General features: G+C 53.3%; 5 protein-coding genes across 5 annotated transcripts; 3 read left to right on the plus strand and 2 right to left on the minus strand.

Annotated features, from left to right (window-relative positions):
- Positions 1-65: 65 nt before the first annotated feature.
- On the plus strand, positions 66-6,115 carry VE01_07692 (uncharacterized protein; the record flags this gene model as incomplete). The annotated part of the gene is made up of 3 exons (XM_018277125.2): positions 66-318; positions 374-3,566; positions 3,641-6,115. Coding segments are annotated over exons 1-3 (5,670 nt in total). The 5' UTR covers positions 66-316.
- A 159-nt stretch (positions 6,116-6,274) lies between these two features.
- On the plus strand, positions 6,275-7,469 carry ARC18 (subunit of the Arp2/3 complex). The gene is made up of 4 exons (XM_018277126.2): positions 6,275-6,407; positions 6,539-6,846; positions 6,957-7,038; positions 7,101-7,469. The coding sequence occupies exons 1-4, from the start codon at positions 6,402-6,404 to the stop codon at positions 7,275-7,277; spliced, it is 573 nt and encodes a 190-aa protein (XP_018128091.1). The 5' UTR covers positions 6,275-6,401; the 3' UTR covers positions 7,278-7,469.
- TRM6 (tRNA (adenine(58)-N(1))-methyltransferase non-catalytic subunit trm6) lies at positions 7,409-9,374 on the minus strand. The gene is made up of 2 exons (XM_018277127.2): positions 9,182-9,374; positions 7,409-9,102 (listed from the first exon to the last, which is right to left on the minus strand). The coding sequence occupies exons 1-2, from the start codon at positions 9,265-9,267 to the stop codon at positions 7,449-7,451; spliced, it is 1,740 nt and encodes a 579-aa protein (XP_018128094.1). The 5' UTR covers positions 9,268-9,374; the 3' UTR covers positions 7,409-7,448.
- Positions 9,375-9,768: 394 nt separating this feature from the next.
- On the plus strand, positions 9,769-13,439 carry VE01_07695 (uncharacterized protein). The gene is made up of 2 exons (XM_018277128.2): positions 9,769-12,942; positions 13,019-13,439. The coding sequence occupies exons 1-2, from the start codon at positions 10,024-10,026 to the stop codon at positions 13,160-13,162; spliced, it is 3,063 nt and encodes a 1,020-aa protein (XP_018128093.1). The 5' UTR covers positions 9,769-10,023; the 3' UTR covers positions 13,163-13,439.
- VE01_07696 (uncharacterized protein) lies at positions 13,429-15,684 on the minus strand. Its single transcript, XM_018277129.2, has 3 exons — positions 15,326-15,684; positions 14,877-15,257; positions 13,429-14,819 (listed from the first exon to the last, which is right to left on the minus strand). Exons 1-3 carry the CDS (start codon positions 15,422-15,424, stop codon positions 13,773-13,775), a joined length of 1,527 nt encoding a protein of 508 aa, XP_018128096.1. The 5' UTR covers positions 15,425-15,684; the 3' UTR covers positions 13,429-13,772.
- Positions 15,685-16,239: the final 555 nt, after the last annotated feature.

Raw genomic sequence — 16,239 nt, forward strand, 5'->3', positions numbered from 1 at the left:
TAGTCTACAGCCGTTCGAGATCAAACGCTGGACGATGTATACAAGTCCATCTTCAATTGCATTTACTACCATCAACAACGACCTCTGCTCTTGTGACGCCCATCAACAACCATCGCGGCGCCTCTAATATTCTTTATCGACTTGTCTTATTTGTAACTTCAAGAGCTTCGAGGCGTTTGGCTGTCTATATTACACTTAACACAACCCCCGAGTACCGTTCAGGTACCGAAAGCCAAGTCACTTCACCCCAGCTTCAACTGCCGCGGTCTGGTTGCCCTGGTCTCAAACACATCCGGGCCATCGCCCCTAAATATGAATGTAGGTGCATCACTATGTATGTGTATGCGCCAGACTCTGACGACGTTCGACTTAGGACTCGATATGCGCAGCCTGATTCGGCTGGCGACTCTCGGCGATCTCCTCGCGACAGATCACCAGCTCGCCACAGCGACCAGCGCGATGGAGGACAATTCAATGGACCAGCCCGTGGAGTAGAAAACAACTACCGCCCCGGTCTCGACAGTCGAAGCAATAGCAACTTCTCGCCCCGCGACAACTATCGCGATTCGAGTCGTGGCTCTATGAGAGACTTCCCGAGTCGAGAACCCCCTCGAGGCCCAAAGGCACTTGGCGACAATATCCCTAGCGGACCACGCGTCAACAGCTTCTCTGGTGACTTCAGAGGCCGTGGACGAGGACGCGGACGTGGGTGGCGAGACGATAGCCGCGATAGAGGCCCACGCGACATCGATCGCGACTTCCGCGACAGACGAGACGATAGAGGGCCGCCACCGCCATTTCGTGATGAAAGGAGTCACGACAGGGAATGGGAGGACCGGGATAGACTTGATCGAGATAGGCGCGACAGCTTCCGAGGCGGTCGCGCTTCGAAGATTCGCCCCAGCTCTCCTCGAGGGAGACCACGGTCACCTGTCCGGAATGATTCCCGTGATGCGACAAGGGGTCGCGGGCGTGGTCGCGACGACTGGGAACCTCGTGCTGGAAGAGGGCGCGGCATGTACTTTGATGGCCGTGGCGAGCCTCGGGGACGTCGCAGCCGTTCACCGGAGCGTGGCGACCGACCTCGCCAGGACCGTCCGGCGGACTCTTGGGACAAAACATACCCACAGAGGCCCACTTCTTCAGTCTCAGTATCGCAAACACGAGAGAATCCTTCGCCTCCTCCGCAGGCACCCGAGGTGCCGGCTTTTGGATCAGTTATCAGTGGCACGGGCGGCGGGCAAACGGCGGTGGGATCAGCTCCAGTCGCAATACCAACTGGCCCACGAAGTGAGAGACCCCCTGCCTCGCATGGCGGGCGCCAAGAATACCCAGGGAGCATACAGTGGACTAACCCAAAATTTGTAGCTGCACCTTCAAAGCCTGATGCAGCGACCACATCGCCCGTTGATAGGAAGGCGGAGGAGCAGCAAAAGTTTGCATCTTCAGAACCACCAAAGGATGTATCAAATGATGTTGTTGAAAAGCGCGAGCCAGAAGCTCCCACAGGTGACGATTCAACTATGATGGAGGCGGGCGAAGTGGACGAATCACCCAAAGTGGAAGAGGTAACAACGCTGACATGGAGACCACCAACAAACTACGTAACTCCAGAAGACGAGGCATCTGACTCCGATATTGACGATGATTATTTCGAGGACGAGATTTCGAAAGTGAAGAGCCAGCTTAGCCAGGGCGTTGCCAAGAACACCGTCGAAATCTTCGAATCAGTTTCCATTCCATTCAATAACATGTCACAACTACGGTCACCAGTTCCTCCACCCGCTCCCCCAGAGCCATCGCCATCTATTGAAGCAAAGGAGAATGTTCCGGTAAAGACGACGGATGCGCCGACCCCTATGGCATTAGACGATGTTCCTGTTATCAGCGCAGATGTTGAGGTGCCCGCCGCTATCTTGCCGCCAGTCGCGAAAAAGTCTCCCGAGGTTTCCACCCCGTTATTCGAGCTGGAAAACCTTGCTTTGGATGTTAAGCCGGTAACTCAACCAGAAGAAATCGAACCAGTCGAAGACAGCATCATGACTGAGCCAATGCTGGAAGTAGTCAGAAAGAGAATGGCGACGCCCCCCATCGCAGATTTACCATTCGCAGTCACTACCCCCTGGCAACAAGAAACAGGTTTCTTGAAAGGGATCGAATCGGATCCTGATGTGATGGATTTCCTAGTTGCAAGCCTCACCATGAAAGCCGACATGCGCGACAGGGAGATCGAAGAGAATTCGCAGATATACAAGCAAAAGTATAAGGATTGGATCGACTTTCACAGATCTGATAATCCGCTTGCAGTTCGGTGCCGGGAAAGGTGGGAAGCCAACAGAGCTGCAGAAGTAAGCCGTGCTGCCAGCGCTCAGCCGGCTGAAAGCAGAACCGAGGGCCGACGGGCTGTGAGCAGATTTGCTACGGAACGTGATATCGAGAGGCTGCTGAGACAGTCGGAGATTGAGGCGACTGAGCAACGCAAGCGCCAGGATCGTGCTGCTAAGGCAAAGGCCGCCAGCGAGAAGGAAGCCGGTATTCCCGATATGCTAAGTATAGAGGAACGAGAAGCCACCCGCTATGGTGACTATACAAATCTGGTCGCTTCTGACCGCGCATTGGCTATGTTCGAAGTCCTGCCCCCTATTGCCGATTTCACAGAGTGGGAAAGAGAAACCTTCGAGAAAACCATGTTAGATTACCCAAAACAATGGGGCAAGATCGCAGAAGCGTTGCCGGGACGGAATTACAAGCATTGCATTCAGTACTATTATCTTGTCAAGCATGAGCTGAAGCTCAAAGAAAAGCTGAAGAAGCAAATCAGGGGCAAAGGCAGGAAGCGCAAGCCTAAGACGAGTGTGCACACGGTTGCCCTTGGGCGAGAGGAGGTCGAAGAAGAACCCACTGAGGGGACAACTGACCGTCGCCGGCCAAGAAGAGCAGCCGCGCCTATCTTTGGTGGTGCCGAAACTGCCCCAAGCGAGTCCGATACTACTCCAGCACCAACACCTGCGAGGCGCGGTGCTGCGACTCCAAAAGAGGGCGAGCCTACGACTACTGGAAAACGCAAGGGGAAGGCGTCTGGTACCCGCGAAAAGGCCACGAAGCAGCCAAAGAATAACCAACTGCTGGCCGCTGCTCCTAATGCCGCCCCAAAGAACCAGGAGACGAAGGTTCCACATGCTATGCCAATAATTAAGGAGTGGCAGCAGCCAATTGTTCCGCCTCCCGAGCCCGTCCGATTCACTAGCCAAATTGCTCCGTGGGATGGACCGGCACCAATACTCCCTCCCTATGTCCCGCCAAGTGTCGTGGCCGAGAAACCAACAGCACCAATTCCTTCTGGGCACGATGTTGTCCCCCAGGGCTACCCTGTCCCGGAGCACGTTGGAGCGTTACCGCCAGGATCAGCATACAACCCAGACCCCCAGAATCAGCGGAATACAGCTGCGCCAACATCAAGTTATTGGAGTGTTCCTGAACAGAACGACTTTCCAATGCTCATTGAATACTATGGGACTGATTGGCACGGGATTGCAAAGTGGATGGCTTCCAAGACCCATATTATGGTATGTACCGCAGCCTCTTATAACACCAGTTGATTTGAATTTAAAGGTAGCATGTTGCTAACAATCGACAATAGGTTAAGAATTATTATCAACGTCAGATTGACTCCGGGAGATCCGATTTGGAGGAGATGGCTCGGGTTGCTGATGACAAACGAGCTAGAGGAGAAAATCTAGGTCCCCCACCTGCCCAGACTAACCATCCCATCAAAAGAAAATACGATGGCCCTTCTGGATCGCCTCAGCGCCCCCTTGGCCTCACTTCCATGGATGATATGGACGAGATGTATCTTGGTGGACAGTTACCTCCGCAGACATCTACGGGCATGCTATTCACAGGAGGAATGCCCCCAAACCGATACGATGGATTTACGAATCCGATTGGCAGGCCAAGCAGTTCCATTAGCACATTTGAACAAGACGAGAAACCCCCAACTTCGCATGCCTTGCCTGGGCAGCATGCACCGTCGCCACAACCAGGAGGCCCACGATATGCCCCTCTGGCTCAAGCAGGCTCTATTTCTCAGGCGTCAAATGCTCCTTCTCGGTCGGTCACTGCTCCTAGTAAGCACCTACCACAAGCACAGCAAATTGTGCAGCAAATGCAGCAGCAACGCCCGCCACGAGGACCGACGCTTGGTTATTTCAATAGCGACACCAATAGACCTATTGTACGAGCATCATCTATTTCAAATCCGTCTCCTCAGCCAATTCCTGCTCCCGACCAAGCTAGAACCACATCGCGATCCCACCTGGTTGCACAAGAAGCCCAGGCCGAAAGGCAGCAAGCTCTGCGCTTGGAAGAGGAGCAACGCCTGCAGACCCGCCAGCAACAGTACAGGATGAAGCAAGAAACCGATGTGCCGGGTACGACTCAGTTCGAACAGTACCCCCAACAAATACCACAGCACCAGCAACGTGGCCCTCCGATGCATGCACGCACCGAAGCAATGTCACCTGTTCGCGCTGAGGATAGTAGACGTGCAAATATTGGCCAATACCCTCCACGAAACTTTCAGCCATCACGAAATGCACTTGGTGATTTGAAAGCTAGCACAGGACCATCGACTCCAACTTCGTTAGCATCGCCAGGGTCCTCTCGAGGTGCCCCAATTGCACCACCAACCCATCAACATTCCCCCCCAGTTCACCAGCAGCCTCCATCAGCACCTCCGCCACAGCCACAGCCTGTTGCGGCTATTCGTCAACAAGAGACTGTCCGGAAGACATCCAGCATTATGTCATTACTTAACGATGAACCAAGCGAACCAGTAGCTTCAAAACATGCTCCCGAACCGCAGTCGGCAATGAAACCCTCCCCGTCACCTGCTCCGCATCAGCCGATGTATCAACCGCGCCAAGCAGCGCCACCACCGACGCAGCACCTTCGACGAGAGTCATCATTGACTGATATTCGCGGAAAGGCACCACCCCAGTCGACACGCCCTCCTAGCACGGCACAACCACCAGCTATCAGGCACAATGACATGGCATACTCTCCTATCATCTCAAATCAGAATCAGCCACAGTCAAGGCAACATGTTGGCTCTCCGTTAGATTCAACTGCGCCTGATCGCGGCGAGTATTATGCCCATCAGCAATACATGATGCAACAGCAACAGCAACAGCAGCACCAGCAGCCTCCAACCAGCTCGCCGCAGACGCCAATTCCCTACCAACCTCAACAATCCCAACAGCCTCCCCAGCAATCTCAACCACCTCAGCACCCAAGCCATCGTCAAATGGCGTTTGGTACATCTAGCCACCGTTCTGCGTCTCCCAGTGTGGGATACTCTCATACCTCCCATCACGGATCTAGACACGGTAGTTTTGATGCCCGACAGCAACAAGGGCCTCCTCCGACGTCAACGCAGGGCCCGCAACAACCGGGTTATGGCACTGCCCAACATCCAGGACCAGCTATGTCACCTCCATACCAGCAACAGGCACCCCAGCAACACTCGCTTCAGCCCCCGCGCTATATCAGCCAACCTCCTTCGTCGTCTCAAGCCCGAGCCTCTCCCCTCGGACAGCACAGCGCGCAAGCCCAGCAGATGCCGCCACAAGCTGCTCAGCACGCATATGGCCAACTGCCGCCTCATCGTGCTCAACAACCTAGCCCCGCACCAGCTGCGCAAAGGTCGTATACCCCCGTTTCGTATGACCGACACCCGGGACCGTATGCACCGCCGCCTCCGCAACAGCCACAGCCGGATAGGTTGACTCTCCAACAGCAGAGGCAGGAAGAGGAGGCGATGCTTAGACGACAGCCGATGAGGGATGGGTATGGTGGGCCTGGTCCTGTGATTGATCGGAGGGCCGAAGAGGCGTACCAGCGGGACTTGGAGGAGAGGAGGTTGATGGAGGGGAGAAGGGTGATGGAAGAGAGGAGAGAAATGGATGAGAGAAGACATCAGGATGAGAGAAGACAGTTGGGTGACCATAGACAGTTGGATGAGCGGATGCTAGAAGAGAGGAGGATGATGGACGAGAGGAGACAGATGGAACAACAGAGACGACATATGGATGACCGGGATTTCAGGCGGCAATAATTGTAAATAGTATCATTAATAAGATAAGTGCACGACTAACGTGTATATGAAAAGCGTATTATGTGCCAACCGCGATCCCACATTTATTTTACTAGATTCCATTAATTGTGACCATCTCGTACCTTTCTTAGAACAAGTTGTCATTATGCGCGCGGCTCTTGCCTTTCATACTCGTCTCGGATAAATAGCGGGTCCAGCCGCCGACAGATGACGACGAGCACACCCCGCCAACCTGGGTCCAACCTCCACCTCGACACTCACGCATGCGCATCAACAAACCACCACGATGCCGGTAAGCAATATCCCATTGAAACTCTTCAATCCCATCACACTACGCATCTCTGCCTTTCCCTCTTTACCCCAATCCCCCAGGTTCCCCCCTCCCCCCATACGCCCGCCCTGCTGACACCCGCCTCACCACAGGCCTACAACTCCATCTTCAACTCCGAGCCCTCCCCCCGCCTAATCGGCAACTTCCCCCTCCTCCCTCTCCGCACGCGCACCCGCGGCCCGGCATTCGCTCTCCCCGCCGATCCATCCCTCGCGGCCTCCGAGTCGCCAGAGCCAGATAGCGAGTCCTACGATGCGCTGGACGAGGTGCTCGGCCTGTTCCGCGCCAACACGTTCTTTCGAAACTTCGAGATCCAGGGATATGCGGATCGTCTGCTTGTGTATGGGATTTTGTGGGTGAGCGAGTGTTTGGGGAAGATTAGGCCGGCGATGAGTGCTAGGTATGTTAGTTTCTGTTTGGGGTTGGGTTGGGGAGGGGCGGGAGCGGAGTGTGATCGTGTGCTCGTGGGAGCCTAGATTGGATCAATTGCTAATTGTTATCGTCGTTTAGGGAAGCACAGAAGGAAGTTCAGAACGTCGCGCTCGATACCAACTTCTCTATCCCAGGCGACCCAGGCTTTCCGTTGAACCAGGTATGCTTTCGTCCCTGTCACTTCGCTCTGTTACAATATACCACAGAACTAATAAAACACAGATGTTTGAAGCACCTGCCTCCCGCCAAGATGCCGAAGTCCTGAAACAATACCTGATGCAAGTCCGCCAGGAGCTGGCACAGAGGCTACTGGCAAGGATCTATGAGGATGGTTCCGATAGGCCAAGTAAGTGGTGGCTGAGCTTTACGAAGAGGAAGTTTATGGGGAAGAGCCTGTGAGGCGCGATAGGGCGGAGAAAGAACACAGTGCTAGGCGAACGACGAAGAGGGCGGGTTAAAGGTGCAACTGGCGGTTGAGACTGATTTGAGGCGTCAAAAGCAAATTAAATTTCGTGACCGGAACACGATTGTGTTGATAGATCGATGCAATTGTTCTCAGTAGGAGAGCTATTATATATCTACATCCTGTCCCATGACTACATCGTCTATGTTCTGCTCTATAACATCTGGCGTCTGCACTGCAGGAGTCGGTACGGAGCTCACGTCTCCCGACTTCCCCCCTTCCGTCTTCCTTCTCTTGTAATTCCCGCGCGCCTCCACTTTGCCCTCTACAGGAATTACCCGCGTACCTGTAAATAAATACCCCTCCGCTCCACCTCTACTCGTCATAAGCGGATGCGTCCTCCCCGGAAGAACCTGCCACTCTCTCACTCTCGAAGTCTGCACACCGACTCCGAGCAGCAACGTCGGGTTGAGCGGGAAATCCTCGTTACCAGCCCAGTTCGTCAAGTCGCCCTCCGCGGGCGGCGCAGCCACGAAAGCCGCGCGACGGCTCGTGCTATAACAGTCCGCAAGACGGGTCAGCGGCTCGACATTAGGCGAGTATATGGTAACGGGAGCACCGCCGCGAAGGAGCGGAATGAGGTGCGGGAGGATGGTGAGAGGATCCATGTAAGCTGCGATTGCGAGCCCGTCGAAGGAGCCGGCGCGTGTGGAGTCCACGATGGCGGAGACGCGGGCGAGGCGCCGGCGCTTCTTGTAGTACTGACCGCGCTTGCCGGATTTGAGGGTGGATAGCTCGGCGGGGGTGAGAGAGGGTAGTGGTGTGCTGTAGGTGGTGTCGGCGTTGGGATCGAGGAGCTGCAGCCAGGAGATGGTGTGGAGGTGGGTGGTGAGAGGGTGCGAGGCTGATGGGGTGTCAGGGTTGTGGTCAAAGTATTTGAGGAGGGACATATTGGGTTGGGCGTTGGCGTGGATGAGGGTTATGGTATTTGAACCAGCGGGTGGACGAGAGAGGTAGTCGTGCGGGGAGGATTCGTCGTCTTCATCTGCGTCTTTGGAAGTGGTGGCTGTAGCGGGTGCGGGTGGGTCTGCTGACGGCGGTGATGCATGGAGTATCCCCATCCTCTCAGCCATAGAGGCGACAAGGAGACCGCCTATTTCGTCGACTACGAGCCAGCGGCCCTGGCCAGGAACAGTGGGTGATAGGGCCGGCGTTGGTAGTCCGTATGGGTCGCCTGAGAAGTGGACATTTGCCCAGCATCCCACTAACGCCAGGACTTCGTTGCGTATCTCCAATATCCTTGCAGCATCCTTTTGGTCCACCAGCCAATGCGTCAGCATCGGCACGTCGAGCGGGAGTACAGTGAATTGGCGCAAGTATTTCTTGGTCTTCAGAAGCTTGTACTTGGCTAAACTGAAAGCGGTCTTCTCGTCGAGCGCTGTGTGCGACAGCATGAGTTTCGCAATGAGGTCTTTGCCAGCATCCGTACCGTCGCGCTTGAGGATCTCAATCTCCTCCATGGTCATCGTTTGTCGCGCTGCGTCGTCAATGGTCTCGCGATTGGAGCGCATGACAACCTCCCCCGTCTCATTGACCAGCTCAAACTGCACGCCATCGCCACCCAGTGTTATAGAGTCCGACGTGGGGTTTTGTGCTGCCTCCTCTTCAGCGATTGTGTCAGCGTGTATTTCCGATGCTGGGACAACGCGCAGTGACGGCGGCGAGCCTTCTTTGCGGTCTTGGATTTCGTAGGTTAGGTGGTAAGGACGGCCGAGGATGAGGTTGCTCTGGAAAGCACCGTATTTTCCTAGGGGGATAGTGCTACTTGGAATCAGCTTCTAGACGGCGACACAGTGAGGTTGGCGTGCGATGCGCTCACTCCTATCGAAGACAAACTCACGTATTTGGGGTCACTTGGACAACTTTGAGGGTATCGGAGGGCAGCCGTAAGCAAACCCATGCGTCTGGTTGAACATAAGAGTACATTTCACATATACTCGGAACTTCAACGAGTATATAAAAATGTCCTAATATGTGTAGTTGAGCATACAATATTATATGCTTGGTTGGCTTGGAAGGCTGGAAGGCTTGATTTCTTCCCCGCCAAAAAGAAAATTGTCAGCCTCACGTCGTTTGGGTGCTAGTGTACAGCAAGGCTGGATAACTCTAAATTATGGCCTTTAGATTAAGGCTACGATTCTGTCGACGTTTTATCCGTGCCGCCCAAAAACTATTTCAAGTGGACGGGCTGTATCGGTTAGTACTAGAAAAAATAATTAAATCAATAGAAATTATTGTTTTTGCTGTATTTTTGCTGTAGTTTTAAGTAATCAGCTTAGACAATATAGCACTGAGTGACTAAGAGCGTTTATTTTACTTATAATTACTGTAAGCCCTGTTCGTAGCCTTGGGGGGTGAAATATGGCCGTGCGTGAGGCTGTGGGTTCACCGTTCAGACGACGACATTTCAAGCCACTCCCTCCTCCCCATCATACCAATCCCATTGACTTAGATCGCGACAAGCTCACGTTTTCATATTCAAGCATCAACGACTGCTTGTCACGGCCAAGAGTGAGGCCAAGAACAGCTTATATTGATTGATTAAGAGGCCTCTCCTGGTATCGAGTGGTCAGATCGAGGGGCTGGCACTAACTGATTGGTTTGTTTACATCAATTTCATCCGCCCGCCAGCCTTGCAGTGCCAATGTTTGTCATGCAAGGGAGCAGCACCCCTAATGAGCCATGGACTGCATAGATGCAGCGAACGCATGGTCCGAGGCTGCAAGGAGACCGACGTTTTTAAGAAGGAACTTGGATAAATCCACTCGTGACATGGGATCACTTGTTTCACGTCAGGACTCGCCCCAGAACCCCAAACGGCAGGCGAGTCAGGAGAACCCAAGAGCGTCGAAGCGGCAGCGAATAGGAATTGATGGCTTGGACTTGACCAAGATGCTGGAGGAGAGCAAGCTTTCTCGGAAGGATCGCTCTGCTCCCGAAAGTCTTGAAGAGCCACACTCACTCGCCATTACTTTCAGCGGCATCTCGGACAAGTATGGAGACAAGCATGAATCTCTTATTCCTCGTCGTTTAGATGGTGTCCCGGTAAAGACCCGCTGTTCTGTGCAGATATGCTATCCCACGAGCGAGTGCCAGAATGGGACTTTGACAGATATCCACGAAGAACTTCTCCGCATCTCTCAAGAAGGCGAGATACGCACGGCCTGGAACCCAGCAACAGGACACCCAGAAACTGAGATTAACTTACCTCGATCGTTCGTTGTCCCTATTAGGGAGCTCTATGTACCCAAACCCCCCACTGAAAAGCCGAAGGGGCCCTCAGTCGAGTCGCCGAGCGAGATATCAGATTCGGAAGATGATTCTGATGAGCTTGTCGACCAAGGAGAATATGGCCTGGCGGAGAAGTACTTTTGTCATGTCAGTTTTTCAACTGTTCGCACAGCACCATGGCCTCCACTGGGACTTGACAGCGAGATTTCTCGAGTTAGCCCTATTGGCAAGCAGCTGAGGCATGGTCTTTCTAACAAAAGAGATCTCAAAATGGTCACAAAGACGGAGTTGCTACCTTTGGAGCCCCTATCTATGAAACTGCCTCTGGAAATCAAACTCGGACCTGATCGTCAAACGACACAATACCAGCTCGCGCTTGATGCCAAATGGGAGACGCCAGAGGTTACTCAACCAGAGAACAAGGAACTGCAAGCGGCCTCGAAGCCAAATTTTGTGTGGAAAATTGAACCTGGTGACGAACCGCCTTTTTATGTGCCCTCGGAGACGAACATGGACGACTATACTTGTGGTATTTGCCTCGCCAGACTTATTTCAGTCAAAGCTCTCCAGCTCCATCTCCGTGCAAGTCACACCCAATTTAAATTCACACTCACTAAATCAACATGTGACAAGCAAGACTTTGTCATCACAGTTTCATCAACAATATTGCCGGAGATCGACACTGAGGTCCGCAGTAATTCACCGGTCAGCGTTGGTTCACCAGTTAGTAACGCTACATCAGTTGACACAGATGCGCAAGTCAACGAGGCACCAACAACATTACCTCAGGTCAATACTCGTATTCACAGCAATTCACCAGTCGGTGTCGGTTCATCGATCAATAATGCTCCATCAGTTGACCCAGATGCACAAGTCAACAAAGCACCAGAAGTGGCAATCATGAGGAGTATCTTTGACTTTGAAGACGACCTTTCATCCCCAGAAAGCATCGAAACAAATCCCCTCCCGACACCAGAGCCGTCTTGCGTGCAAAATCCATCCAAGCCAGAGCAACTACCTGCACGAGACCCATCTACATCAGCTTCCGTCTCCGAGCCTCAGTCGAAGACAAGTTCACCGAATACAACGCCAGATGCCGTATCTGATTTTGATGAGTCCATTGAGCCTCGAAAACGGACTCGAGCTCCGAACTCCCGCCGTGTCATTGTTGACGATGATGACGAGGATGGAATGCCCAAGCTTGTTGTCCCAAAAACTGCGAAGCCACTATATGATATCGCAACGAAAAGGGTGCTGAAACCTGGAGAACCACTGCCACCCTCGACAGTCTCTCAGGACTGGCGGATCAGAAAACAAGCGGAATTGATTAACAATATCAGTGACATGACCCCTGCAGAGAAGGAGTTCATAAATCGCTGGGACCCTTTCATATTTGGCCAGAAATTAACGTCAAAGATATTCATGCCTACGATTCTCAAGGAGTTTATCAATGTTAACCGTGAGTGGCTCGACGAGGAACAATGTCGCAAGAAAGAACTACTGAAACATCTTGCTACGCTCAAAATGAGTGGCAGGATCCAAGAGGAATGTCTATGGGAATGCCTAGAGATGTTTCAGACCGAGTGCATCTCTCCTCGAAAAGCAAGGCAGGCTAGCAAATTATCTGCAATAGCGCGAGAAGAGCGGACATTGATAGATCTTTGGGATAAGTACGTGAGAGATAGCAAACAAAAATCTCTTGAAAAGTTCGTCAGTGTCTCTGAAACTTTACGAAGCGGCCGCAGTGCGCACGTATCGGACGGCGAATCCGTCGCTATGCTTCGACTTTTTCTTGGCTACTACGGCCGTACTTCGAGACGAGATATACCAGCCCTAGACAGCGTTTTCTATAACTCAAATCTCCCACTTCCGACTACTGAGGCCGAGTCCGAATATGTCCGATTTTTCAGCGGCTTTGAAAAGGACTTCAAGGCTTCAGATGAGACAAAATCCCTGGAGGAACTAATGTTATCCTTCTTGGGAGATAATACCGCGTGGTTCTTTGAGGAATTTCAGCGCTTCCAGTGGGCCAAGAAACACCTCCAGGAGCTACAATGGACTAAGAAGATCACCCTGAAGATTCGCGAAAACCTTCTCACCTACCTGGAGACCATGGAGAGCGCCTACATTTCAGATGAGGACATGCCAGATGCGGATGTTTCTGATAGCCTGTCGTCAAAAACCCAAACGGATCCTCATAATAATGGGAAGGGAAAAGAAGCCACCGCACCAGGAAGAACCGCATCCGCACCATTCGTGATCACTCCCGACCCCCTCAACTCGCCCCGACCACGCAATGTTCGAGCTTTTGGCGAGTGTGAGTGTGGCGGCTACGCAAGGCCCGGTGAATCGGTGATGTGCTCCGCTGAAGTAAGTACCCAATTTTTTGCTGCCTCCAATTGTTGCCGCCTTACTTCTCATTTGTCCACTACTGACATACCGCCAGCACTGTATTGCAAGAGCCTTCCACCGCCGCTGTGTCCCGAACCCGCCACCACGGGGTAAAGTGTGGTACTGCCGTGATTGTGCTGCCGCGGGGTTGGGACAGAACGTCGAAACTCAGCTGGATCGAATGGATCTTTCTGCTTGATTGCAATGACGACGGGTTCGCTTTTTGCTTTTGTATCTTCCATTGGGGGAGCGTGGCGCTACTCGCATCCGGAAGAGATTTTATGTATTATAGGCGTTTGAGGGGAAGTGATTTTATGATACCAAGGTAGATAGCTATACGAGTCATGAGAAGGTAATAGGCTGTATTTTTGTTGCTTTCATCTATATGGCTGGGATAGGAAATGACATGGTGTGGTTATTTGCTCACGTAATATTGTCTGCCTAAACGTAATTGGGAATTGATACCTATATTTGAGGCTAATGGAATCTCTCTCTTTGCTTCATTTTGTTGGTGTCTATCTCGTTGAAAAACTGTAATAGTTTCAGGTTATTAAGAGTCTGCGTTTTATTTGCTGTTCCTATAAATAACTTATACAGCAATAATGTTCGTAGATTGTTCCAGTCCTCCCAGTAGCTGTCATACACAGTCTCTTCATTAGCTCTTCATTAGACTTCAAGTGGCACAATGGCCTCAAAGTCCGGATCGCTACCACCCGCAATGCAGCGGCAGCAGAATCAGCACAACTAATGCACCAAGCCGAGGCATAACGAAGCACTTCCATAAGTCCTCAATCCCTACCCTTCCCCATCTACTCAATAATCCACTCCTCAACCTCAATCCCCACACTCCTCCCCACCCCCCTCACAACCTCCCACCCAACATTAACCTTCCACTTACACCCCCCCTCCAACGGATCCGCAACCCTACTCGTCTTCCCCAGCAACCTCAAACTCGCCAGTCCCGCAACAGCAGCCAAAACATCCGCACCCCCCGCCTCCGCCCTCCCCGCCCCATTCGCCTCCTCCCTCAGCGCCCAGAAAATCGCAAGACACCGTTCCATAACGAACGCCTGCGGCCCGAGCAGCTTGCGGTTTAGCTTCCGCCGCGCCGCGGTCCCGGGACGCGGTTTTGTGGCGTTACCGCCGAGGTTCTTGCGCCGCTTCTTGGTGGGGCCGGAGGACTTGGCGAAGAGGAGGGTGTCGAGGCGCGCGGGGGTGTAGGAGGCGAGGTAGGCGGCTATTAGGAGGATGCGGGAGGTATATGGGAGGGGGGGTGTGGTGAGGGCGTGTTTGGGTGCGAGGGATGCGGCGGTTGGTTTGCTTATTGTGGGAGTGGGGAGTTGGGGTTGTGAGGGGGTGGTAGATGGTGGGAGGGCGAGGGATGTGTTGACAATGGAGGGGATGAGGACGGATTCGTCGCGGAAGAGGGGGCGTTGGGATGTGAGAAGGCGCTGGAACTCTCGCGGGCCGTAGACACCAGCTCGTATTGGAGCGGTGAAGCGCGGCCAGAGGGTGAGCGCAATGCGACGGAAGGAGAGGATGTCGCGTCCAGCGTACTTGGCGAAGGTATCCCAGACTGCAGAAAGGAAGCGGGAGTAGAGATCTGCTGTCTCTTTGGCCGTAGGACGAGGAATTGCGTTGTCCTCTCCGCCCTCGATGGCCACATTATCGTCACCGTCGGATGCGGACGTCGCTTCTAAAGGCGAGGAAGGATATATCGACGGCACAGACCGCGAAACGATAGCCACAGCCTCCGCCTTCGTATAGCTCGGGAAATGCACATGCGGCGCCCCCGGATTATGCAAAAAATGCGGTCTCGGCGACGTAACCACAAAAACCGTCGTCAGATTCGGAATCTTCTTCACATTAGCTCACAACACCCCCTCAACTCCCCCCGGAAAAGGAAAACTCACAACCTCCCCCAACCTCGCCAGCGCAGGCACCAACGTCGGCGGCGCATCCCTCTGCTTATCCACCCCATCAAACACCAGCACGAACCGCCCCTCACGACCCTCTAGCATCTTCCCAAGCAACACAGCCAACTGCGCGAGGTTCTCGCATCGCCCCGCGCCTTCCTCCCAATCCACCGCCGCAGCAACAGCACACACCGTCCGCTCCAGTAAATGTCGTCCAGTGATACACTCCTTACTCCTCACGATCGCGTACCTCAGCGCGCCCTCCTCCCCCGCCGCATCACCCGTCGACAATGCATCCAGTACACCTGAGATAACGGCACTCTTCCCTGTCGCAGCGAGGCCGTAGACGACTATATTCCGAGGGGACGCACAGAGTGGCTACATTCATTGATCAGCTCTCGTGCCCGCAGTTATACAACACGAGAAGGAGAGAGGGGGGGACTCACACCAACCAGCGCCCCCAGCGCAGCGACTTGCTTCGACCTCTCCGGCATCTCCTTCGCTAACCTCCCCAGCGCCTCGCGCGGTAGCGCAAAGGTCGACATCTTTTCCAACTCCGCTATTATAAATACAATCGCACTCCGCTGTGCCTGCCTGCCTGTCTGCCTGCCCTGTATTGTAATCGGTATCGTTGGTGCTTTCGCTCGTTGTTGATTTAAGCCTGGTCTATCTGGTCTGGCCTCGTCGCTACTGTACACGCGTGAAGGCGAGGCTGAGGAAATTCCACAGCCGTGGACGCGGGTGGTAGTGACGCGCCAAGAGCTCAGGGGATGGCGGGTGTGCACGTGATGTGGTGATGAGGAGCGCGTCCGTCTGTCTGGGGTTTATAGGGAGGGATTAATGACGAGGGAATTTGGGTATTAATACGCAGGAAGAATAGGTAGATGGTAGAATATGCGGCTATACTAGGTATCTTGGGTTGTCAAATGTGGACAGTCACAACACGGCCTGGAGATACAACTCTGAGGAACGAACACTATAGCAAGGAGTCGAAGTAATTAATTCAATAGCCATTTGCTTCTATGCTCGCTCTACAGCACGCAAAGCTCAAGGCACGTATTATTTCATGCTCTACACCCCCACCGTGCTAGACATGCAATTCACCCCGTCCTCCTCCTCAGTTCACATATTACCCACTACCATCTCATCCTCACCCCCCATCCTCACCCCCCATTCACCACCAACCACAACCCACCACCAACTCCATCCGCCGCCAAAAGTCAACCAACCCCTCCATCTTCGCCGTCGAAATCGTCCTCTGTTCGGGGTATATCGGGTATCGTTAAAATATAAACTTTCACCACCATAAAAAAAAACGCCATCCGTCCATCATCTTTATTTATCCCCCCCCACTCCGCCC

This window comes from Pseudogymnoascus verrucosus (genome assembly GCF_001662655.1).
Source record: "Pseudogymnoascus verrucosus strain UAMH 10579 unplaced genomic scaffold scaffold_39, whole genome shotgun sequence".
Classification (NCBI taxonomy): Eukaryota; Fungi; Ascomycota; class Leotiomycetes; order Thelebolales; family Thelebolaceae; genus Pseudogymnoascus; species Pseudogymnoascus verrucosus.